Source organism: Falco peregrinus, chromosome 5 (genome assembly GCF_023634155.1).
Source record: "Falco peregrinus isolate bFalPer1 chromosome 5, bFalPer1.pri, whole genome shotgun sequence".
Lineage (NCBI taxonomy): Eukaryota > Metazoa > Chordata > Aves > Falconiformes > Falconidae > Falco > Falco peregrinus.
Window position 1 is genome coordinate 69,353,804 of NC_073725.1, and position 25,091 is coordinate 69,378,894.

At 50.9% G+C, this 25,091-nt stretch overlaps 2 protein-coding genes across 4 annotated transcripts; one reads left to right on the forward strand and one right to left on the reverse strand.

The window, feature by feature from the left end:
• Positions 1–733: 733 nt before the first annotated feature.
• On the forward strand, positions 734–7,825 carry MISP (mitotic spindle positioning). Its single transcript, XM_055806478.1, has 5 exons — positions 734–863; positions 3,108–5,252; positions 6,139–6,239; positions 6,649–6,687; positions 7,131–7,825. Exons 2-5 carry the CDS (start codon positions 3,233–3,235, stop codon positions 7,215–7,217), a joined length of 2,247 nt encoding a protein of 748 aa, XP_055662453.1. The 5' UTR covers positions 734–863; positions 3,108–3,232; the 3' UTR covers positions 7,218–7,825.
• Positions 7,826–10,343: 2,518 nt separating this feature from the next.
• LOC101921179 (uncharacterized) lies at positions 10,344–24,880 on the reverse strand. Of its 3 annotated transcripts, XM_013301968.3 has the most exons (4): positions 24,778–24,880; positions 17,145–17,229; positions 15,154–16,345; positions 10,344–11,995 (listed from the first exon to the last, which is right to left on the reverse strand). In XM_013301968.3, the coding sequence occupies exons 2-4, from the start codon at positions 17,145–17,147 to the stop codon at positions 11,151–11,153; spliced, it is 2,040 nt and encodes a 679-aa protein (XP_013157422.1). In that variant the 5' UTR covers positions 17,148–17,229; positions 24,778–24,880; the 3' UTR covers positions 10,344–11,150. The 3 variants fall into 3 exon arrangements, with proteins under 3 accessions (XP_013157422.1, XP_027647318.1, XP_055662858.1); XM_027791517.2 differs by lacking the exon at positions 17,145–17,229 and having other exon boundaries at positions 24,778–24,876; XM_055806883.1 differs by lacking the exons at positions 17,145–17,229; positions 24,778–24,880 and adding an exon at positions 17,819–18,404.
• Positions 24,881–25,091: the final 211 nt, after the last annotated feature.

A 25,091-nucleotide genomic window follows, 5' to 3' on the forward strand; every position in this document is an offset into this window, starting at 1 on the left:
CCAGCCCTGCCTGTGCAAACATGGGGTGATGGGGCAGCGGTGCTGGGAGGGGCCCTGCGGTGTGAACAGGAGGGTGCTGGCTCCTGCCATGGTCACTCAGACCCAGGGGCTCCCCTGCACGCTCCCCAGCAGGCACCACTGCGTCCCCCCACCCTGGGCTGCCCAGCGTGGACTTGGGGGGCTGCAAGGACACGGGTGGCAGGCTGGCTGCGCACCCCCAGGCTGCCTCCCTGCCCCAGTGCTGCCTGTCCCCAAGGAGCCGCTCAGGCTTTTCCCACGTTCATGCTCCTCCGTGGGGAGAACTGAGTGGGGCAAAGGCTGCCGTGGGGTGCAGGGTCAGGGCAGAGCCAGGCACCCCGGCTCTCTCCAGAGTTTCAGGCCCCCCCAGTGCTGTGGTTGTGCCTGTGAGGGGGCAGAGCGTGCCTGCAGGGGGGTGGGCTGCTGCACCACTGCATCTGGTGTACCATTGCACCGGCATGTCGGTGTCGCGGTGCATCAGCACGTTGGTGCATCAGCACGTTGGCCCATTGGTCGGTGGCACCAGCACAGTAGTGGGTGCTGCAGGCGGGGGGGCAAGGGTGGCCCTCCAGGCGTGGGAGTCAGCTGCGGCAGGGGTGACGGTGGCGCGAGGGGGGGGTCAGGAATGGGTCATTGAACCGCAGCCAGCACTGGGCCCAGCACGGTTCTTGGAATTCCCCACAGGCTCAGGCTGAGCTTATCAGGGCCCTGCAGCCCCACCAGCCCCACGGCCCCCACGCCCCACCGCCATCCCCCAGCCACTCCCTGGAAAACACGTCTCAGCTGGGTGTCCCTCACGGCATCGCAGGGGCGTGGGGACCCCCACCCCGACAGCTCCCTGGACAGTAAGTGCAGTGCACTTGGGGTGGGGGCAAGGGCGGCGCTGGGGCACTTGGGGCAACCGCTGCCCCCCAGCCTTGAGGGGACCGGTCCCCACGCAGGGTCTGGTGGCAGCGAGGGCGTGCATGCGCATGCCGGCTCTATCTGCGGCGGGCAGGCAGGGGGGGCACTGGCAGCGTGCTGGCATGCCGGCACACTTGTGCACACCTTGCACGTTGGCCAGTCTGGGTGCACATGCAGCTGTTTGCTTGGGGGGAGGGTGCACTGCAGGTCTGCAGCCCATTGCAGGACCCCCAGGGAGGAGGGGCCCTGGAAAACTTCCTAGCTGTCTCTTGGGGGGGAGGGGCAGGCCAGGCTGGTGGGTGCTGCAATGCTGCCTGCTCTGCCCTGCATCTCCCCGTGGTGCTGGGCTGGGCTGGGGCAGCCTGGCACAGAGGGGTGAGCCTGGGACCCCCTGGGACCCCCACATACCCACGCTCCTGCAGCACCAGGCAGCTGGGGCTGAGCCGAGGCGGTTGGATGGGTTTGGGTGCTGCTTTGGGAGGGGCTTTGCTGCTCGGTGTGGTGCCAGGTGGGGACCCCAATAACAGCCCTGCTGGTGTCCCACTCCCCGCTCCCCTCCTGCGCTATCTGCTGGCGCTCCCCAGCGAGGAGTCCCCTCCCAGCAGGGACTTCTGCCCCCTCCAAGCATGATAAGAGGTGTGGGCAGATAGTTTTCACTGTCATCAGGGGCTATAAAAGAGCAATAGTGAATTACAGGTAAGAACTCGGCGAGGTTACGGAAATTCCACTGGGCGCCATGCACCGGGAATGGCAGCTCCAGCCATGCCCAGTCAATGCTGCAGCAGCGAGGTGGCAGGCACAGCAGCGCCGTGGTGGCAAAGCATCACCCTGGGGCTGAGCCTGGATGCCTCAGCTGCCCCTGACGAGTGCCAGGTGCTCCCACCCCAGCCAAGACTTAAAAGGCTCCTCAGCTGCATCTCCCTGTGGGATGGGGGCACAGCCAGGCTGGGGGTGAGTGGAGGGACTGTGGCCACTGGTGTGGCTGCAGGGAAAGTGGCACATCCAGGGTACAGCACGCCCACCCTGGGGATGAGCCAGGCTGCTTTGGGTGCAGGGACCTGCACCCACCTGCCTCTGTCCAGGGGAGCCTCACCGTGTGCTGTGCCGGCTGGTACTGCAGCACCCAGCTCTGGGCTGCTCCGGCACCACCGTAGCCTTTGCTCCCGGCACTGTTGGGTGCTCCTGGGAGGCTGCGAACACCTGGGGAGCGGTGCCTGGTGTTGACACAGCCCTGACCTGCTCGGGCTTGTGTGAGCCCAGCTGGGTGCAGTGACAGCAGGGATGCAGCTACACGTCGGCAAACAGAGGGAGAGGATGTGCTGCTTGTGCATGCCGGCTCAGCCTGGGGTGACATGGGCATGGGGGCCAGGCCAGGGATGGCGCTTCCAATGCGGTGAGAGCTGCTGTCTTGTAGGGACCCACCTGTGGCACCCCTCCCTCCCCCGGTACACCCTGTCCCATCCAGCTCAGCGCAGGAGGATCAACGCCAAGGTCAGGGCTGTTTGCTCTCGCTTTGCGTGATGTGGGGGGGTTAAAGTCCCCTCCTTTTTATGATCCATGAAACCATTTTTATGATCCTTGCTGTTTCAATAGCTCCACTATTTGGAGCCTCCTTCCCGTAAACGCGCAAGGAGCAGGTCCAGGCGGAGGCAGACAGCCCTGACACCTCTCCTTGCCGTGCACTGATGCCCCTGGTGCCACCCGCGGCTGGTGGTCCCTCCCTGCCCGGTGTGTGCGGTAAGGCTGGAGCAAGAGCTGCCTGGAGCGGTGGCAGAGGGTGGCACAGCTGAGCCGGCCCTGGCATCACCCAGAGCCCCGTGGCCGTGTTCCCGCTGCCCTCTTGGTGGCACGGGCGATGCTGGCTGCCCACGGCAGGTTTGGCTTTGCTGGAGACAGCCAGGCTGGGGGACAGAGGTGGGAGGGGGACGCTGGCTTCAGGGCAGCTCCCACTGGGAATGGTGCTTCATGCTCTGGCTGCTTCTGCCCAAAATTTGGCATTTCTGGGTAAATGAAGCAAATGATTGCTGGGACGTGGCTGGGTTTTGTTGGCAGTGTCTGTCCCCTGGGCACGGGTACCTCTTGGTCAGCGCCCGGGTGAGGACAGCAGTACCAGGCTGGGAGGGGGAGCTGCACACCCCCAACCTCTGCTGCTGCTCTTAACAGCCACTCTCCCCTCCTGCTCCCAGGGCCAGCCAGGTCCTGCCCCTCGTCCTCAGGTGTGCCAGCAGCCAGAGGGTGACCTTGAAGCTGAGCAGCATCTCTAGTACAAGGTGAGGTTGGCTGAGGGTTGGATGCTGATTCCTCCCAGGAGATGGACAGAGTCACCAGGCACCTGGTCTTCCAGTTCCCCCAGACCTCGCACAAGCACGACTACAACGATGCTCACCAAGCCGGCTTGGGCGGGGGAGCCGACAGTGACGATGACATATTTGGCCCCGCTCAACACAGCAGCCAGAGGGTGGAAAATGGCTACAGCTGGAAAACGAAGTCCAAGTCACCTTCCTGTTTCCTGGATGGTGGAAAAGATGTTTGGACCCCGTCCCCGGACAGGGAGTCCAAGCTGGAGGTGGTGAGGTCAGGAAGCCTGTACGACCTCAGGGCTTACAAAGGCGAGAGGAAACCTTCGAAGCTTTATGATGAGGATGAGGAGGAACAGTACAGGGTCCCTCCACCAAACATCTCACCCGAGAAAGCCAGGGAGCTTGAGCATGAGAGGAGGGAGATCATCCGGGACCAGGTGGTGAGGAAGAGCTCCACCATCGCTGAGAGGTGGAGCTCCATGGATGAGCTGAGCTCCATAAGTGCCGGCATGGGCAGCCGGGGTGAAGGCAGGCGCACGGGCAGCTTCACCACCAGCTTCGCCCTTTGCTTTGACAAACCTTCCTCGGGCAGGGCAGTGACACCTGTCAATGCTGAAAATATTGACACAGAGCAGATCAACTTCTCCACTGCTCGGCAGCAGTTCCTGATGCTCGAAAAGACCAGCCCAGGCTCCTTCCTCAGTCCAGGGCAACAGGCCATGTCTCCAAAGCCAGACTTGATGACAAAAATCTCTAGGCGAGAGTCACCCAGTCCCGAGGTGGCCACAAAGGCTGCAAGAGGTTACAGTAATGCTGGCGCTTCCAGCCAGAGCAAGATGGACAAGACCGTTTATCAGGTTTATAATGTGTCCTACAAGACCCCTGTGAAGAAGGAGGTTTATGCTCCCAGAAGTGCTGATAATGAAAGGTCATATCCCATTGGGAAAACATGCAGTTTGACTAAAGCATCTTCCAGAGAGGACCTGGACTCTGGCTTGGGTGAGATGCATAATGAAGCCAATGCCGACTATGCCAGCGATGGAAGCACTTCCAACGAGGTCTGCAATGGCCTTGCGGATCTGAAGACCAGCAGCAATGGCCTGGACAAGGAGACGAAGCTCAGCAACGAGACGCCCATCGAGCGGGAGATCCGCATGGCAATGGAGAGGGAGGAGAACCTCTGGAAGGAGAGGGGGATCCAGCGGCTGACCTCCAGCAGCGAGCTGGTGGAGATCCAGGCCAAGCCCCTGCTCTCCATACACACCTCTCCCGGCCCCGGCAGGAAAGGGAAGGACAAAGGCCGCGCTTCCCTTTATGTCCAGAGGGAAATTGAGCAGGAAACGAAGCGTGAGGAAGATCTGAAGAAGCAAGGGAGGCTGCTGGGGACCTATGACAGGGGGACACAGCAGGAGCTGGATGAGCGCAGGCGGGTGTTTGAGCAGGAGGAAGCCCCCCACCAGAAGCACCCGCCCCCGAGGAAGGTGGACGAGCGGAGGAGCTGGGTTAATGAGTTTGTGGTGGAGCAGCCCATGAGCCACGGCCCCTGCCCTGCAGAAGACACCAGGGGTGGGAGAAGCCTTCCTGGCTATGCAACGAGCATCACGCACTTCGTCACCAGCGAGAAGAGCTGGGAGCAGCCCCTGGTGTCCCAGCATGTTTCCGCCAACGCCAGCAAATGGGGGAGCGAGGATTCCCAGGGAGGAAGGCTTCCCGGCTCCACCCTGAGCGCCGGCACAGCTGTCCTGCCCAGGGAGAACTTCTTCTTTTCCTTCTGGAAGCCCAAGGTCTCCTTCATGGACAACATGGGGACGCAGAACCCACTGCAGAGGGACGATGGCCGGGAGGAGCAGTACAAGCTGAGGACCTGGAAGCCCCGGACATCAGCGCTGATCGATGAGGAGATCTGGAGCGACTTGCAGAGGGAAGAGGAGCTGCAGGAGCAGCGGCGACGGCGGCAGCTGATAGATGGCTACTCCCCGGTTGGCAGCGACAGTGTTCCCCGGGAGGGCTCCCGCTCACGGCACAGCTCTGGTAAGGGACAGCTCAGGAGAGGGACGGTGGGGTGGGACAGGGCAGGGGGCCGTCCCGGGGGCAGAGCTACTGCGGGCATCGCTCCTGCCCTCCTGTTCCTTGTGGCTCTGAGTCTTGGTGGGAGCCATCTAAGGGGCAGGAGCAGCACCATGGAGTGCCTGTCCCCAGGGACCTTCCGTGCAGGCAGGGGTCTCTCCCCGGCGTGGAACGCCCTTATGGCTGGTGCCCACAGGCTGCATGAGATGCCTCTCGTGGCCGGCAGCCAGAGCTGACCTGGGGTCTCCGTAAGGACAAGGGCAGCCACAACAGGGACAGAGGGGGACAGGCATGGGTGGAAATCATCAGGTCCCAGCCTGGGAGAGTCTGGCTGTGGGTGAGGACCACGTTCCTCCCTGCAATGATTTGCTGAGATGCCCGTAAGGACTCCTGCGCGTTGGCAGCAAGTTGTCCTGGGAGAAATAACTCTCCTTGGATGGGTGTTCTGTGGGGGGCAGGTGGGAGCGCTTGGTGTGAAGTCCCTGGAGCGAGCAGGACCGATGTGGGGGAGCCACCCATCCCTATGAGGGACAAGCTCCATGAGAGCGGCACGGCTTTTGATTCCAGAGCTGCTCAGGCTTTGATGACTTTGTGTCATGTCACAGCAGACAGCAGCGCTGGAAGGGCCCAGGAGTGCCCAGCTCGTGCGTTTCCCCTCCCCCGCTCCTGACAACCCCTGGCTGGCACCCAGACGTGGTGCCCTGGCTGTGACCAAACCTGCTGGGCCTGCCAGGGAGGCCGGTCAGGGGCAGGAGCTTTGCTGTCCTGTGGGTCCCCCAGCCCCCCGAGCAGTCTTGGTGTCCCTCACACCCCCCCACCCCCCCCACCCTGATGGCTCTTTCTCTTGCAGCTGCCTCAGGTGTCAGCGGCAGCATGGAGACCCTCGCCCCCGACTCGGCCCGTTCCAGCCCCTTCGAGGAGCGGAGGAGGAGGATGAAGGAGGATGGGAAGGTGAATGTCCCCCCCCCGCCTGGGGGGGCTGGATGGGGCCAGGGGTGGCTGTGCCTGGCTCCCACCTGGAGCTGGAGGTCCAGCTGCTTGGCTGGGTGGGAGACCCAACGCGGGGGTGGGGGGGGGCACTGGCGAGGGGCTGTGTCAAGCCCCCCCGGCCAGTGCCTGGCTGCTCAGGGGTGCCAGGTGGGGCTGGAGAGGAGCAGCAGCATCCTCCTGGGGGGATCCTGGCCTGAGCTGTCCCCCACCCCGGGGAGGGCATGACTGCATGTGCTGTCCTCAGGTGGCCTCTCCCGTGCCCGGCAGCCTGACCCCCACCCCGCCCCCACCCCCATGGGCCGTATCCAGCTGCCGCTGGGTACCTCCCTGCGAGGTTGCTGTTAGCTGACCATGTTCCCCCTTTTCCCAGTACGCGGGCATTGAACCTGTTGACAAGATCAACACAGAGGTAACGTCCTTTACGTCCTTTATGTACTCGAGGGCTCTGCTTGTGCTGCCCCAACTTCGCTCCCCGCATCCCTGCGGGGTTCCCCTGGCTTCCAGGTCCTGGAGACCGACAGGATGGACGGGGGGGTCTCTGCGCTGCTCGGGTGGGCATCGTGTCGGGCAGGACGTGCCACGGGCACTGCCAGGGGTATTTAACCCAAAGAGGGGGGCTTCTGGCTGCTGTGCAGAAAAGACTGATTATAAAATAAACTATATATATATTTAATATATTTATTTATATGTTTAATATATATGTAGATACATATATATTTATAAATATAAAAAATAAAAATATATTAGAGGATGTTATAAAATTACAAATTATAAAAATAAAAAATATATAAAATATATAAAAATATTTTCTTTATATATCTTATATCTTTACATATCTTCTGGTTTCTTTAGGTTGTGGAAAGCACCAGAGTGATCCGTCACAAGAGCGCCATGGCCCAGCGCTGGGAGGCCGGGCAGTACGTCAGGGACGATGACTGAGAGAGACCCCAGGACTGGGGGGGGCCCGGGACCACCGGACTTCACCATGAACTGACCCCCTCTTAGGGATCCGCTAGCACCAGATCCAAATACCTGATCACTTTAGCTCCTGGTTATCCCGAGAATCGGAGGCTTGTACACTGCAAATCGCATCTATTTTTCATATAACTGATGATCTGCTAGATCTGCTCATTTGTTCCCCCTTCCTTTGGAGGTGAGGTAACATTTTATTTTATTTTTTCCAAAGAGGGGAAAAATCGGATCACTTGCTTTTTAATCACTTTTGCAAGGAGACAGCCAGATGAAATCATACGGTAATTTAACGTCTTTCTCATGGAAGCTGTGTGTCTGGCTTACAAAAAAGCTCTTTCATTTTTAAGTGGGTTTAGGATTTTAGGTACCACATCGGGCATCTCCCGGGAGGGTCCCAAGGCTGATGGGGACCCTGGGCTCAACATCAGCATCAACCCGGGGGCATCGACGTTTCTGCTTAACTCATGTGATCTGCTGAAATGCAGCAATAGAATATACATACATAGATATATATAGATATATATATATAAATGCTGTTTATTTTGCTAATTTATTAAAGTCATCGCTCTCCTTCATTTTTCTTTTGTCTGCCCGCTGCCTGGGTTTTGCAGCAGGAGTGTCAATGGATTCCCCGTGCTTGGGGAGACGGGACCGGCACTGCCACCCCCACCCCACCCCCCCGTTGTCGCTAGGTGGCTGCCCTCCCCCGCTGCCCCCTCCCCCACCGCCCCGCCCCCCCCCGCTGCCCCCCCCACCGCCCCCCCTGCTGTCGCTAGGTGGCCGACCCCCCCCCGGCTGCCCCCTCCCCCCGCTGCCCCCCCCCGCTGCCCGCCCCCCCGCTGTCGCTAGGTGGCTCCCGGCGAGCGCGCAGGCGGCGCTGGCCACGAGCAGCCACGGGCGGCCGTGGGGCCGGGGGTCCCGGGGCCGGGGGTCCCGGGGCAGGGGCGCCGCAGCCCGTGGGGCTCAGCTGGGCTCGGGGCCGGGGGCTGGCGGTGGGTGCCCTGCGGCTGCTGGCCCGCTGGTCTGCGGAGGGGGGGTCGCAGGCCTCCGTGAAAAAAAGGAAAAAAAAGAAAATAAAGAAAATAAATGGGTTGTGGAGAAACCTCGGGTGGGGGTGTCTTCCCTTGCTGGCCCCGCTGTGTTCGCGGGGACCTGGGAGGCTCCTGGGGGCGCCCCGTCCCCCCAAGGAGCAGCAGTTGCCCAGTGGCCGGTTCCCCGGCCCCCGCGCCCCCCAGCTGGGCTGGTGCTGCCCCACGGCCATGCCCAGGGAGCTGGCTGGGCAGGAGCCGGACCCGGAGCCTCCGCTTTGCCTCCGGTCCAGGGCCTCGATGGAATTACTTTGCGTTGTGTATCTTGGTCTCCACCCCAATTAATCACCTCTTCTCGTGACGAGAAGCATGTGCGTAACCCTCGGATGATCCCAGCGTTTCTCCCATCCCCTGGAGCCCTGCGGTGGGGCACAGGGACAGGTGAGAAGGAAGGAGCAGGAACACAAAATCCTGGAAATCCTTTGCCACGAAGTATATACACAAATGCATTTAATGATGAACTTTTAGAAGTGTTTTCATCCTGACTTCAGTCATAAACATTCCATTCTTAGGTCACTCATGGAATAGTTTTTGTAGGAGGTTAACGAGGCATCTTCTAGCTGATAAACCAAGTCGGTTTTAATTGGGTGTTGTTAACACAGAATAGAAATGGAGACCTGGAGACCATTTTTCTCTTGTCCTTTTTTTCAAAGTAAAAGTGTGCTCAAAGTCCTCAAACTCCCGTCTTTGAAAAGCTGCCTTTGCCGCAGACGCTGATCCTAGCAACAGCCTACTACGGGTAATTTCCTAATTATTGGGATGAGGTTTACAGTTGGAGCTGCTAAGACATGCCCTGGGACAGTCACCCGGCGTTTCTGACAACGCCGCGTCCTTGCACGAAACGCGACAGTGCCCTGCCTGGTTTTCTCTCCCGTGAGCAGCGGATAAACCCTTGGTGAAGTCCAACCTACATCACCCAGGACGCCGCTCATCTGAACCAAGTGCAACTAACTAGAAATTGAGCTTAGAACCAGGGTGAGACGCAGATGAAGGGGACCCACGGGTGCCCTGTGTGTGACGAGGCGAGGGTCTGCCACCGGCTAAGCGCTGCTCCCCCTCCTTGGGCTCCCTCCCGGGACCACCGTGCCCAGCCTGCTGGCACACACCGCACTCCCCGCTCCTGTCCCTTCGCCTCCTGCTCTTGAAGCCCCCGAGCCCGGTGCGGGTGGCTCAGCCCGGCACTGGCAGCCGGTGGGCCGGGGCAGGCAGGGTGGGCGGGCGGTGGGCTAGGCAGTGAGCCCGGTTTCGGGGGATGATCTGTTATTTCTGGGTGGGTTTGCTCCTGAGGCCTGTGCCGGGGCAGGCCCGTGCCTGTCCTTTCACTCCCTTCTGGAACCTCCCAGAGACCCCATAGGGGCCCATGCGCTTGTGACAGGATTAAGTGAATGCTGCTGGCTAATTGTGCCACCTGATTTCCAACGCAGCAGCCTTTCGTTAACGAGCTTTGGGATGTGGGCTAAGGAGATCAGCGCAGAGGAAAGAAAAACCTGGTCTGGTCGTTCCCTTTGGGCAGGGTGAGTGAAGCCTAGCCCTGTAGGAAGGGGGTCACTGGCTCCCAGCTGTGGGGCGCGGAGCTGCACATCTGGCTGGGCTTGACCAGGGCACTGCCAGCCTGGCGTAATGCCGTCTGCGCTCAACAGCAGGAGGAAAGCTGGAAGACGCCCTTCGAGCATTTGATTAAGTGAGTTTGTCTTTTTTATGGCTCTTTAAACACCTCTAAGTTATTTGGTGATATTAACTGTTGCTTGAACGGGACCAATACTGGCAAAGGGTTTGGCCACAGGGGCCTCGTTAACAAGGCACGAGTGTGGGCTCCGTGGGATTTCAAACAGCCCGGCTCCTCCACAGGGTCAGCTCCGTAACGCCGCCTAACAGCGGGCTTGGAGCAGGAGAAACCTGAGCGGGAGACATGAATGCGCTGGCGTGCCAGGAAACTGTTACCTGCTCGTTTGGGGTTCCTGGCTTCGTCTTTGGAGACCAGGCAAACAGGCCGGACAAACAGGAGAGAGTAAAATGGTTTTTTAATTCGGTTATGTCAACAGCGCAACCCAACAGCTTGACTAGACTGTCAGACAACAATATTGACTGAATGGTGCTTGAACAGCCAAAAAAAAAGTGAACTGCACCTACCAACATCTATTTACGTAACTCTATTTAGCACTCTGGGGAAAAACACTGTAAAATTTTTCAATGCTGTCAGCCATTTTAAGTAACTTTTTAAACCACAGTCTCAACTTCTTCAATCTACAAATCTTTCACTAAGAAAAAAAAAACCCAACAAGAACCTCGCTGAAAGCATTCCTGTGCAACACAGATTAGCAACTGGCAAATGTGGTGTTTCAGCGTTCTCCTTCCACCCCAGAACTAACTCGTGTTACTTATCCCCTTACCATAGGCTTATCGTATAGACTCAGCGCTGTGTACGTGCCAGCTCCCCTAAATACGAGCGCAGCTCGAACTCCTAGCCAAGCTGTTCAGCTGCTGAGCCCTCCCCACGTTAACATTAGCTATTTTCTCATGTCATTAATAAATCAGTAGGATATGAACTCGTTTTGCAAATGTGAAACCTAAGAGGAGTCTCTTAACTTACTGAATTATCAATTTCATTAATAGAAAGAACAATAGAAGTTTTTCAATTAACCTGAAAGCTAAGGCGATGCAAATACGTAGATGACTTATGTTCTGAGGTGAAACTGAAAGAGAAGGATGTTCTCCTCAACCTATACAAACTACTGCCACTTAAACCCTTCAAAGACGACTTTGAAATATGCACGTATCAACAAGTGACACAGCAGAACCTAAATGGGCACCATTATTTGTTGGATGTCTTTACAGGTCCCCTGACCTCATGGATAATAACTTTCAAGATCTTTTCCAATTTGCTTTTTGTCAGTGACTTCCTGCAATACCATATCTGGTCCCATATGGAGCACAGAGGTTTGGGAGCCAGGTAAAGCGGATTGTAGTAATGAAGCATATCCTGCGGCCTCCTCTTGGCATACTCCTTATAATCTGTGACCGGACAGTTATCTGGATCCTCAGGCTTGGCAAAGAGACGTGGACCTGACTCCCCTGCACTTACCTCTGCACTCAGGTCATCCAGCCACTCCAAGTATTCCAGCTCTTGCTCATTCTTTTTTAGCACAAGCTGTCCCCAGTACAGACTGTGGCTCTGACTGTGTGTACTGGCCCCAAACGCCCTAATGAGATTTGTGAATATGAGGTGCAAAAAGCCCTGAGGGTGCATCTTACTTAAAAGTCCCTTCCTACGAAGATTTTGCACATCTTCATCTGTCAGGTTCTCCAAAAGACTCCACTCCTCCTCTCTCTCTTTCTGACATAGGTGCTGAAGTTTCAGTTTCAAGGCTTCCTGAGACGCTCTGAATTCCAACCCGTTAGCCAGGCTATACTTGTAGTTGTGATCCTTGAGGTATCTCTTGATGTTACTTTGAAAGGAGTGCAAAGAACGGGCGGAAAAATCTCCACCGTTCTGTCTCTTTACAGAACTGTAGAACAAGGCCAGGTAATTATCGAGGTCTTCAGGTGGCAGCTTATGGATCTCGCGCATTTCAGAAGGGCAATGTAAAACCAGCCAGTCTCTGAAAGTTTTTATATCGCCAGTGTTACGGTTTCTCTTTACATCCCACTTCAATACATCTAAAAGGCAAGACACAGCTTTGTGGACAGCAAGAACTTACAAGGAGATCAGTGAAATATATAAGAAGATGCAGAATAATGCTCACCTTCCCTCTAAAATTCAGAGATTACAGGCCTTTCACAAACCCCTTCCTTTAGAGCTTTGGTTTAGATCTCTGCTCCCGACAAGCCAGCCAGTGCCACCTGACAGCACCAGCCTTGACACGGAAACGACTGTCTCCTTTCTTGCTCCTTCTCACTTGGCCACTGAAGCGGCATACTACCATAGAGGTAAATTTAAAATACTTTCTGTTTTGAATTATGTTTAAATGGGAGAGAATGAGTTCCTCCTCGTGAGATTTAATCACTGCACGTCATTTTGGAAGGCCCATGTGGCAAGCATTGGTGCAAGTTCTACAGGCCTTCTCAGACAGCAATACAGGACTGGAGGCTGGACCTGTCACTGGTGGCTTGGTGACACTGATCTTCCCCCTGGCAGATTCCAGAGGTGACACCGAGTGTGCCCGTGGGACCACACTTGTGGGACCAGCCGTGTAACCAGTGGCTGCAGCCCTGAGCCTGCAGTGCTGGCTGTGAAGCTCAAGCAACCCCAAATGGGTTTGATATCCTTCCATCAATTTGCAACTGCTCTGGTGTGTATTTTATGGTGACTGCAGGGGCCAAACTCTGCCCTGTTAACTTAGGGGAGAGTGAGCCTGTACACAGATCTTGTGAGCTGCCTCAGGACTAAGTAGCATCCGTTTCATATGTTCAAAGTGTTGTACAATATAGTTTGCATTCTGCAAAATAAACTCCAAAGCATTCTTCTTGACAAAAATCTCTTCAGGCAGGAGAACTCTCATTGTGAAATAAAAACAGGAACCAAAAGTTAGGAGTAGATAGTGAGGGAAAATGAAAAGATGAGTAAATTATTTTTTTTTACAAGATTGCCAGGATTCCAGTTGAGTTCTCTCTCAAGTTGCTATGGCAATACCACATCTACCTAGTTTGATGTAGCATGAGAAATTAATTCTTTGGATTGCTGAAAAGCTCCATCTGCTCGCCTGTGACTCTTCCAGGGCTGAAGAGGGGTAGATTGAAAAGGGTTCTAGAGCCAACACCTAGAGATATCCCTTCTTGCACCAAGATATTTTGTACATGCTTAGTTGTTATCTTAAAATGCTGTGGCTGGACTGAGGTGGGTTCTGCTGATCCCTGTGCTGCTGTTTTGGGATTTTTTTGCTTGTTTTGTTACTGACTGCTCTATGTGAAGAGATGAATGGCTTGTAAATCAATACATGCAGAGGCCTCATTTGAACCATAAGCCATTTATCTTGGCAGAAACGGCCACTACACACACATTCCCAGATGAATTCCCTGTCCCTTCTGATGATACATGTTGTCGAGTACAAAAATAGTCAAACACTGTTCACAAAAACCAACTGTGCCAGTTTGTATGGTTGTGGCTCCGTAAGGAATACGAATGCCTGTTACCCTGAGTCTATTCAGCACTACTAATGGTGCTTTAAGCATGCACCCATTGTGTCCCAGGCAATCCCCAAAACACTATTTCAGGAATCTCTTTTCTCTTGATGGACACTGTCCAGTCTCCTGCACTGTAGGAACCTGCAGCAGGCTGCTGCTCTTTGACGTGATGCTCATTATTTCAGCAGATCACTAGGTATAAATGTCTGGTGCAGTGGGACAGGGGGCTAGCGTACCTAGGGAGGAGTTCTGAAGATGCAGCCAGTTGGGATGCATCCTGCATGGCCATAGCGCAGTGCTGCAGCACCTCGGCCAGGCTGGGTGCCCAGCATGCCACAGACAAGGCCATGGGGCTGGACTGTGACCGTGGGAAATAGGACAGGTTTTGGGAAATATGAAATGGGATCCTCATCGTGAGCGGGTGGAAGTGAGATGCGTGCTGTTGGGGGCTGACTCTGTTAGGTGGAGCCAAGGCATTAAGCCGCTGGATGGAAAAGAGATACTTTACTCTTTGAAATGAAATTTTAAAAATTTGCCTCAATGTTTACACCTAGATACTAGCAGACAAAACCATAAAACTGACTAGACAACACTTTGCTTGGAATTAATACGGAAAAGCGCCTGCAGGCATTCAAATCATTATAGATGAAAATTTTGTGGCTTTACTAGAACTTCTTTAAAACCCTGGACATTTGCATATTATTTGAGGTGTTTAATCATTAGATTAACTAATATATATTTACCTGGCATTAAGGCTCCAGTATATTATACACATCCTAAAATATGGTCATTTATTAAATTAATTACGTCTATTTCATAGATGGCTTCCCTATTACTTGCAAAAGACTAGTGTAATTTTGATACTGTCCGCACACTGTGTCAGCTGTTCCTTCTTGAGTGGATAGTGCCTGTTCTACAGCAGGATTAAAACAGCTGCAAGCTAGGCTTCTAAATCTTCATCAAACAGCATATTCTTCTGATATGGAATAATTTTAAATATGCTTTGTGTGTGGCTTAACCTTGGCATTGAAAGTTCCCTAGTAAGCATTGTACCTTGTGAGTTAACGTTTGAGCAGTTACAACTCTCCCCACTCCAGTAGGATTCCAAGGATAGTGTGTATGAAAATTTTAAAATTCTTAAAAGCTTTAGCAATTTGTTTAGATCACATAATTTAATATGCAGAATTGAAACTTTGCTCCCATTGCAGTGTCTGGGATTTTTGCCATTGATTTCAGTGCAGCCAGAGTTTCAGCCACAGTTTCTCTGTTTTAAAAGTTACTTCCTCTTATTTTCTTCTCTTGAGACCTGAGTTCCCATCTCTGGCTCCAGTTTCTCACAGGGACTCTCTCTTAAGTACAGCACACGAGCTATGTGGTGATACCAAGTAAAACGAGAGACCAAACTATTGAAACTGTAGAGTTAAGGCTGGGCCACTGCCAAGTACACATTTGGGTGCCTCAGTGAAGGGCATTATCTATTGAAGTGCTGATTGCTTAAGGTACGAACTTTTTTAGTCCCTTTCAGTAGAAACAAGAGTGCCCCAAATCAGAGGCATTTTCTTAGGTGCTACAGTAGAGATTTTGGCAGCTATGTGACCTCACCCTCCTTTAAAATTTTGGGAAAGTGATTAATAGACCGTCCCTGCCCCCACACACCCACAAACCCCTCCAGGAATAAAACTCCAGACTCTTACTTTTGTTTAGAAAGGCAGGTGGGTGGTCGGTGTTCTTGCTCTCTGAACTCAGTGAGGCTGAAAGATGAGGAGCATGCCCAGATTGTGACGGCTCACTTTCCTTGGCAGGGTTTTCAGTAACGTTCCCGCTTAAGCCTATTCCTGGTGTGCCAGGCTCAGAAGGGCTCAGCTCGAGTTCCTGCTGGACATCTACAGTGGCTTCAAACTCAAAGAAAGACACAGAAGTGGGTGACTCAAGTTGGGCCTTTTCTTCAATGTTGGAGACAGGAACAGATTTTAAATGTTCTTGTGGTATTGTTGACTCAAAGGAATTTCTTGCTCTTGAAGTTTCAGTTATGGACCCTGCAGGATTAAGAGGACCTAACATCAAGAAGCTGCTGTCCAGGCTCTCCTGATCGCTGCCAGGGGATTTTAGAATGCAGGCAAGAGTTTGGGGTGGTTTTCCTGTAGCATCAAAACCAGACATCTGGGTGGCTGTCAACTTGTCAAATGCCTTCTTCTGACTCTGATGCATTTGCAAATTTACCTCAGCAGTTCCACTTTTCACTGGTGATTCTGCCAGATTATACTCATTGAACTGGTCTTGTTGGTCATCATCCTCTGATTTGCACTGTTCATCATCAGAGATGATTTGTAGCTCTTCGTTGCTTTCTGGCTTCACCTTATATCCGTCAGTTTTGACTTCACTACCAGATACCGACAAATGCTGCGCTGCTGTAAAGCATGATTTCACGGATTTACTGGGGTTCTTATTTTCTCTGGGTGATAGTTCATTATATAGTAGGTAGCATTTATCTTGCTGCTGAGTGACCTCTGGTGATTTGCTACGTGACCCTGTGTCAACAGCATCTGCTTTAGCCCTCTCAAAAGACGGAGTCATCCTGAACCTCTTTTCATCTAAGTTAGCTTCCCGCGGTGAAACCTCAGATGATACTAACCTCTTTCTGCTTTCTACAGCTTCATTCTCTTCTCTGATTCTGACATACAAATGTCCACACTGCCAGTGATATGCATGTCCAACTCCACACATCCACAGAATAGAATTGTCCTTGCTAGGAAAGTTCTGCGCAGTTTTCAAGACCGGGATTTGATTGCATATGGTCCCATGGGTGTGTGCCCAGGTCACAAGCTTGGAGAGATCCATGTGAAGTGAACTGGCATCATTGCACCTTCCATTGCCAACACTCTTGCTCTGTGAAAACGTGTTGGAGATAACTTAGGTGAAAGAGGATGTGCATAAAATAGCAGTCCTGGGGACTGTTTCTAGCCCCATCTCAATAGAGCAGTAATCGTTTTTTAAAGATAATCATTAGAGGAATCACTGATCTACAATTGGTTCATTCATTAAAATAAATAAATAAATGTGTCCACTTTGAAAACCTGGAGGGTAGTTTGTGGGCATGGTCCTGGAATAATGAATTTATTACAGACACAATTTATGCGTGCCTATAGGCTGTGAGTCTTGATCAACTAGCTCAGCTTAAGAATTTATCACACCTCAGCTGAGCCACAGCAGCTGTTCACGTGCACGTTCTAAATCCACAGCAAAACAGCGATTAACCCTCTTACTGAACCACCAAGCAGCGACCGTAGCTCAGCTAACGGAAAGGTAACTGGCTGAAGTGTAGTGCTCTGTTTGCAAATCTGAGTCCTGTGATCCAAGCAAGCTCGTACCCATCGACAATTCTGTCCTCACTTACAGAAAGTAACAAGGGAAAGTGTCAGGAATTGGCTTTTCGGCCTCCCACCTCCCCATGGCCAGCAGGGCTCATACATCTTTCATCTGTCAAAATGGCAGCACTACTTGCATCAAAGGGGAACTGAATATATGAAGTCACTTGTGGCATACTTTTCAGAAACTAGAAAACGGGCCTTGCATCCACGTATCTAAAACCTGTTTTTAAAAAAAAATCTACAATTTTTAATGATATAATTGATTCTGTTAGAAACAACTGTCTATGGTACCATTTACGCTATAAATGAGTACCCACCATGCTGCTGTTTTCTATCTCACTGAGCTTTCTCTTGAGTGGAGATCAGTGACTGTTTGAATATTCTTTCCCTCTCTCTCAGAACCTAAAATAATAATCATACATATGTGTGTGTGGATATAGAGTAAAAAAAAAAAAAATCTGGCTAGCAGATACAACTAAATTTTTCAATGCTCAGTCCAAAATAAATGCTACTGCAGAACACGTGCCCTCATTAAGGTAAGCTCCCATTGAGCTCAAATGAACTATATATAGAAATCTTGACTTGTGTAAATATTTGCAGGATTAGCCTCTACAGCATACCAATCAAAGTTGAAACAAAATACAAATATTGAAAACAGAGTTTTAAAAACCAGCCTCTGCAAGATGTTCCTTTCAGCACTGGCACTCTGAACGCAGGCTGTGGTTAGCAATCCTTACTTCTCCAAACAGTGAACTGCAGAAACAGAAGTACCAGAAATGGTGAAGCTGGTTCAGATTCTGACACTATTTGACTCTTCAGATAGTAAAAAGAAGAGGAAGTTTCCTAACAAAAGAATTCTTTGCATATGTAACTCGTATTTACTAGAGACTAAATCTGAAATTCTTCCATCTGTTTTGAAAAGTTCTACTAGTAGCCTAGAAAATCATCATCATTTCTGTATAATTAGAGAACAATTGGTCACGTAACTTACTGTCAACATACATATTGCAAGAGAGCCAAGAAGCCTTATGATGCTATGTGACTGATACCGCATGCATTTACAGTTCATAATGGTAGTCTTTGCTCTAGGCATCTTAGTCTATTATTAATTAAAAGCTTTGCATTTAGTGGTGGTAAAAGATGCCAGACTGAAAACACTGGACACAGGAATCTTGTCTAAACTGGTTCTTTGAGCAGCTCTGGCCTAAAGGTGATGCAGCTTCCCAGTGAGAACAGGCCCCTGTTGGCTTTGAAGGAGAGCAAGGCACGTGCAGACAGCCCAGCACACCGTGAGCACACATCCTTGCCGGGTACATGAGCTCAAGCCTCTGGGTCTTCTGCTCCACATGATCCTATTCTCCAAGCAAATTGCAGAAGATGGGAGAAGCCCATCCCGGCTGACAGATGTAGGGCTGCTCTGTAATCCGTGAATGTGGTGTTTGTCTGCAGGGATTTATTTCACGAGTATGCTAGTTAAACTCAGGGAAAGCCTGTCAGCGCACAGGGAGGAAACTGCCGCACTGCAGAAGCCCTGTCATGCACCAGCACCCAAGGCAGAGGCTATGCCCGCTGCCTTCGTGCCCTGCCTCCACCCGCTGCGCTTACCAGCTCGGTGCAAGGCGGCAGGATGAGGAGGCACCCGGGTGAGGCTGAAGAGCCCTGCCTGGAGGAAGGGAAGTGAAAGTATGACTGGCCAGGCTGCCCAGGGCAGCGCTGTGTGTCTAGATGTATGCAGGGATGTGTGTAGACATATATATATTTAAAAAAAAAAAAATCTGGCTAGAAGATGCAACTAAATTTTTCCATGCTCAGTCCAAAGTAAATGGACTTCACCATGCGCAGGGTGAAGTGTGGTGGCTGCTGCAGGGCTTGGCCAGCATCTGTGACAGGAGGTGGGGACGTGGAAACCATGCAGTGGCAGGCCCTTACCCTCCCCCTCCGCTGCGTGGCACCAGCCCTGGGGTTCCCCAAGGCCACCTGCCCGAACCCAAACCTCCCCCTGCCAGCAGGGCTGCCCTCAGACCTAGGGGCACCCAGAGGAGCCTGGCTGGCTGTGGGTGGGGGCAGCTGCCTTCTCCCTTCCTGTGCCCTCATCCTCATCACCCAGCAGCCCAGGCCTTGAGAGTGGGGTTGAGAGCCACCAAAATCCATCCAGTGATTATGAAACCACCCCTTGACCAAGCTCCTGTGCTGAGGGGGAGCCCTCTGGAAGTGTGTTTATCTGTGCCCTGCTCTGTCAGTTCCAAACCTGCAGAAACTGAGGGGTGGCAGAATCCCAGGCTGCTGAGCCCCATGGCTGCAGCTGACCAGGCACTTACTCACGTGCTTAATTTTTTAGTGAATGCTTCAATCTGCTGATGCCAAAGCTAAATGTACTTCGCTGGATGTGAAGACTAAGCAGGCAGAATCTTCGGGCAAAAGTTTAACTGTTCAAAGAAGGAAGAGGGGAAAACACCAAAAAAAAAGCCATGAAAGTGGTGTGGGCTTCCACGCTGGCCACCACAAGGGAGTGTCTGCTGCCTGAGCGAGGCAGGGGTAATGACTACAATGACAAGCACAAAAAATTACAGTGATGAGTGTTTGGTAGTTAGGCAAAGCACAACCCAAAGAGGAAAGGAAACAAACAGAAGCAAAGCATACAAGAGCCCCCTCTAACCTCAGCAGGCAGGTGAGGGGACTAAATGCTCCTTTCAAAGGTAAAACCACAGGTCAGATCTCTTGTGGTGTGTCAGCTGTACTTCCTGGTGGGGAATGAACAGTAGGCACTGAAACCGCTCCCCTTTGGGGTGAAGCTGCTGCACGGCAGCACAGCTCTGGAAAGCCCTTCTGCACTCAGGCTAGTATCAATCCATGTGTTCCTTCTTCTGGCTTTCTAATGATAGTATGGATAATTTTAGCCTAGAATGCTTTGCTGTTTGTATATGCTAGCTTGTGAAACATGCAAAGCTAAGATTTTCAAAGAATTTGTTACTGAAATCTGCTGCTTGCTTTAAACAAAAATCAGACTAAACCCCCCTGTTTAAAGCAGCAAATGCACTTTGAACTCTTTATGGCATGGTATAGGATCTACTGTCATTGAGATCTCACTCCTAATAAATCACAGAAAACAGGGTTGGAAGTCACCTCAGCAGCCATTTCAGCTGTCCTCGTTCCTCACAGAACAAGGAGCTCTGCCCAAACTTCTCCCGAGAGGTGTTTGTCTAACCTCTGTCTTCAGACCTCCCAAGGACAGGGAACGCACAGCCTATTCCTGGGCCTCGCTGGGCCTCAGAAAGCTGAACATAAACTCATGGGAGAACCATTTTTCCCTTCTGAAGTCAAGAGAGAGTTTTATCTTCAAGTTTGACCTGTGTAATTCCTCCCTAAAGGGCTGAGCTGCTTGGACAAACTAAAAGGAACATGCCAATAATCTGGTGCTTACAGTTAGTGTGGGAAAAGGTAACAGGAACGGAAGCTCTGCATGGTCATAAGGCCATGAAATTACTAAGTTGGCAGATGAACATCTTGATTTCTATCACAGGCATCTTTAAATGGCATGCTTTTATCTTTCCTTATCTCCAAGCACATGTCTTCCTTTTCCTGATCTCTTTGGAAAAAAAATCCTTTTTTCTCTAGATACTTAGTTCCAAATAAAGGCTGTGGTAATCAACTAAGGATACTTCTTCAGCCCACTCCTGCTCTCATATTTACATCAGTTGAAAGTACCTCCAGAGAAACTGTCAAGTGGAATGAGTCTGAATTTACAGTTACAACTGAGTGGGGAAAAAATGAAGTATGTATTTACCCACAAAGGCTGAACTGACGTACTTCTTATCTCTTCAATTAATAAAAATCCCTCTTGATCATTGCCACAATTTTTTACCTGCTTCCAACAAAACCAGGATTCCTGTGGGGGAGGGTTGTGGGGCTAGAATTTGGGGGTTAAGTTTTGTTTGGAAACCTTGTGTCTGGTTCAGTATCTGCATGGCTGTGAGTGATGCAGTGTTTTAATTATCTTTCCAGGAGAGGCTCCCATCTGATAATGGACACTGTGTATGCAGGACCCACACCTTTGTGCAGAAAAACAGGACATTCCAAAGCTGTACGGTAAATGTTATCTTTTAAGTTTTTTTTTTAACCCACAGGGAATTTAGTGCACTAATATAACCTATAGTTAAGTGAATTCACGCTCACTGGAGGAAAAAAAAAAAGTTAAAAAAAATCTACAAGATTTTACTTTCTCATGCATCTGGTCCATATAGTAAGCTTTCAAGATGTCAGAACTGTATATGCCTGTATTACCTCTGTATTCGAGCAAATGCGGCCAAGTAATTTCAAAGAAGTCTACAGCATTTCAGTGGAGCTCTTAAAACTCAAGGCTGACTAAAAGCACTGAAATGATTATTCTATTTTAAGACTTTCCTGTGTCTAGTTTGAGCCCTTGCAGGGCAGGGGGGTAACATACTCAGCATTTTCTGAAAATAATTCACCTGTAAGGTCTGTGAGGCACAGGTACCTGGAATCACTTGAGAACATCAACATCGGAATTGTACTCTCTTTACATTTCAGTGGGCTCTGTGCAGCATTATGGTATGCTGAAGGTTCTCTGAAACCCTCTGACATACACAGGCTTATGCAAGCAGGGCAACTAAACAAAGAAACTAATTGTATAGGCACTGGAAGCCCTTTAACCACTTTGTTCCCATCCCTCCACCCTGCAATAGTCCTAGCTATGTTTCTCTTAAGTCTTGTGATGTCTATTTCAAAGATTAGAAACCCAAAGCACACAAATATGAGAGCTTTGGCTTTTCAGCTCCAGATAAGACAGTGCAGGAAACTGGAACAATCCCGGCAGGAAAACAACAGGATACAGAACAGCAGTTCTAAAACTTGACACCCGCCCCTTCCCCAGCGGACTGTGTGCTCTCGCTCACTTGAGAAACACTCACTGGAGGTGGAAGGACACGGGGCAGCCGTAAAATGCATGGAAAGGAGGGAACATATTGCCAGAGAGCTGCCAGGAGTGAAGGCCACTGACAGGGGGATGTGGTGTCTGGGGCAGGAACGGGATGAAGCTGTGCTTAAACACATCTGGTTGCAAGACGAGAGTTGAGAGCGGAGCAGAAGTAGCTCACAGCTGCCAAAAATCATTAAGCTTGTCCCACCACTTCTTAGCAAGGGCCTTTGGGGTGGATTAATCATTTCCCAGCACATCGTTTTTCCTGTTCTCTGCAATGTTTGTTTCTCTCCTCCCCCTCCCCTGTACAAGAGCCTTCTCAGCACCTCTTCAGCTCTTTTCCTGCTTCACCATGTCTTTCCACCAGTACCTCCTGCCCTACTTGCAGAAATACAATTCCCAAGATACATTCTGTACTTGCTACAGGGCGGCATTCCTCCATTTTGAGAGATGCTCGCAGAAAATAATATCCAGTATATCTGATGGAGGGCAGGGTCTAATTGCATGCACCAGCTCTGAAGGAGAGAAGACAGACTGCTGTTAAATGTTAGCCTACAGCACCACATTCCTTAAACAAGAGCTTTTTTGTTCAAAGAATCGTACACAATTTTTTTCATGAGTCCTAATAATCTCTTCTCTTGAGGGTCTGCATTACAGAGCTCCTGTCCTTGTAACTTAACTGTGAGCTCTAAATCGAGTCTTCTTAAAAGAGCTAATAAAAGCCACAGCCAGCTGGCAAAGGATTGCCTGGTCCAACAAACAGTAATCAACCACTAAAACCAGCTGTAGTAAAGGAAAAAATTAATTTAAAACCATGAACTTCTATAAATAGGACCTAACATTTTATTTCCCCGGGAAGAAGTGGGAAGGCTGAAATTAGTGAAGGGCAAATCGGTTACTTGGGCAGAAAATGCTACAACATGGATAATAGCTGTTCGAGTTACCCTGTTAACGCTGCCATTTGCAAGCAGCTTTGCACTTATAGTTAGTGCCGCCAGGGGAGAGCAGGCCATTATTTTCCATAACAATTCTATATGCAGGCTGGTTTACTCTTCCTGGGATTTTTTTTATTTTCAGTCCTGCGCTGTGGTTGCGAATATAATTGTATCAGCACAGAACTGACTGTGGGAACTTACTTTGTTCCCCAGCAGTCATTTGTATTAAAATGATCTTTCACTTAATTAATGGAAGAAGATGTCTGTTGGCAAGAAGGCACTTGCAGGAGTGTTTGCTACTCTTTTAACTGCTTCTCTTGCTACTTGTGGTATTTCTCATAAAGCACGAGCTTTGCCGGTCATGGGATAACATCATCACCCCCTACTATAAAAATCACTGTAAATCCTCACAGTTTCGTGGAGTTTGACGGCAACAGGCTCAAAAATCAGATGGAACTGATGTAAAACTTGGATCCTTTTGTTTGTTTTTCCTGGCCCCGGCCGCCGGAGCTGGCCGCCCCCGGCAGTCGCTGCCCGGTCCCCGGCAGAGGGTGCTCGGCCGCCGACCACGCGCGGCCGCCCCGCAGCCGTTGCGGTGGCCCGGGGGGGGACGAAGCGAGCCCACCCCGGAGCCCTGCCCGGCCCCCGCGCTGAACGGGTATTACTGTTAATGCGGGGGGTCAGGGTCCTCTGCCATCCGTACTTGGGGCGAAGGCACCACCCCCAACGCACTTCCTTACTCCTGCCAAAGCACCTTTGCACCTGGGGCTCCAGAGAAAAAGAAAACAGCCCAAATTTAGTGCGAAGCTCTCAATACAATTTACTGACCTCTCGACGTGCAAGCTTTATAGGAAACTTGCTATCTTCCTGCTAAAAATACAGCATAAAAATGCTGACCGACAACATTGCCTTAGCCAAGCACAGAAACTTCTCCATTCCCAGTCCTTGGAGCAGGGGTAAGGGTGTTACTCTAGCTTTGGTTCTTTTGATTTCTCTTGTTGGAAATGATTTTTTTTTTATCAAACAGCAAAAATTAACATCCCGTTTGGGATCCCCGTAAGGGGAAGTTGCATATCTCACTTGTTTAATTTTATTGTCAAAGTGTTTATTGCAGTTTTATGTATTTCTGGGCAGCCTTTTAAAGTTTAACTAAAACCATAACATGACAGAAGCCATTTTTTCTCCCATCTGCTAAACTAAACTAAACTATGCAGTGCTGTAAGCTGGAGGACACATCATCCAAAGCTTCAATCACTGAACTGTGAGTTGGGGCCTAGCATCCATTCCCCTTTCTTTGATCTGAGCCAAAACACTCTTTCCTTCTGTTCTGCATCACACGTTACCAATCCGCAAACAAGAGGTAATGTGTTACTTCATGACACGCTCTGGATGAAGTGTGGTAGAAATTTGCTACTAAATAGTATTAGTGGTGAATTTGTGACTTGTAATTAGACATAATTGTTCACAATGAGATGTAGTAACCTACTTTTTTTACAATACAGAACAATTTTAACAACTGACGACACAACTCATTCCCAGGCTTGAGAATTTCACCTTTTTAGAAGCACTTTAAATCCGTGGTGACTCAGTCTGGGGGTGTATGTTGAAGTCAATCTCACTAGCAACTGGCAAAAAGCTAGCTCTCATTTTTACATCTTAAGCATTTATGAAGGTTTGCTGAGGATGTGCTGGTAAGTGGCTCCTGGAGGTAGAAGAAGTAACTTTGTTGGTAAACAAGGAACTTTCAGAGGAAGGGAAATTCCCTGTCTGTGAGATTACTTTTTCCAGTCTCTGCTGGGGTCTCTCAGGCAGATGCAGATGCCCACAGCTGGCACAGCGAGAACACAGGGAAACCCTGGGGGTGATGCCCATGTAAAGAAAAGGTGCTTGTCCCTCACGAAACACATTTTAACAAGCAGCATCCAAGGTATTTGGCCACAGGGAAATTCATTAGTTCGTGACACCTGGTGGTGCTGCTAGGACATTTGGGAGCCTTGTAGGCTTCCAACCTTTGGAACCTTTGCTCCTATTTAATTTTCTACTATTGTCCTTGTTTTGAAGTGCCACTCTTTGCCTTACCTCCTTCAAGGTCACTCAAGATGCGTTGGGAAGCCTCCAGTGGAGCACAGAAGCCTGCAGAAGGACAAGAATCTCGCTAGCACCTGGAGAACAGGGGAGCCTAGGAAAGAAGGGGAGAGAAGGTATTAATTATTTAGAAAAGTGATCTTAAAGCAACCTGAAGATCCCTTGCGTGGGATGGAAGCAATAAGCAAAAAGTTCTCTGCCCTGACAGCTGGGTCTGCACTCAGTTTTTATAGGTTCTGAATGGCATGCTCAAGGCTGTAGCTGGGATTGGCAGTATCTGGAGAGGCACCAGTATGAGGCCAGTGGCT

Bases quoted from the DNA above. Each gene is read 5' to 3' on its own strand.
- MISP (XM_055806478.1), top strand. From the start codon at position 3,233: ATGGACAGAGTCACCAGGCACCTGGTCTTCCAGTTCCCCCAGACCTCG. The intron at 6,240-6,648 runs GTGAATGTCCCC...CCCTTTTCCCAG, and splicing joins GGATGAAGGAGGATGGGAAG to TACGCGGGCATTGAACCTGT. The intron at 6,688-7,130 runs GTAACGTCCTTT...TGGTTTCTTTAG, and splicing joins TTGACAAGATCAACACAGAG to GTTGTGGAAAGCACCAGAGT.
- LOC101921179 (XM_055806883.1), bottom strand. From the start codon at position 17,920: ATGCCTAGAGCAAAGACTACCATTATGAACTGTAAATGCATGCGGTAT. The intron at 16,346-17,818 runs GTAAGTTACGTG...ACGTTTTCACAG, and splicing joins TTGCAATATGTATGTTGACA to AGCAAGAGTGTTGGCAATGG. The intron at 11,996-15,153 runs GTAAGAGTCTGG...CTTGCCTTTTAG, and splicing joins ACCTGCCTTTCTAAACAAAA to ATGTATTGAAGTGGGATGTA.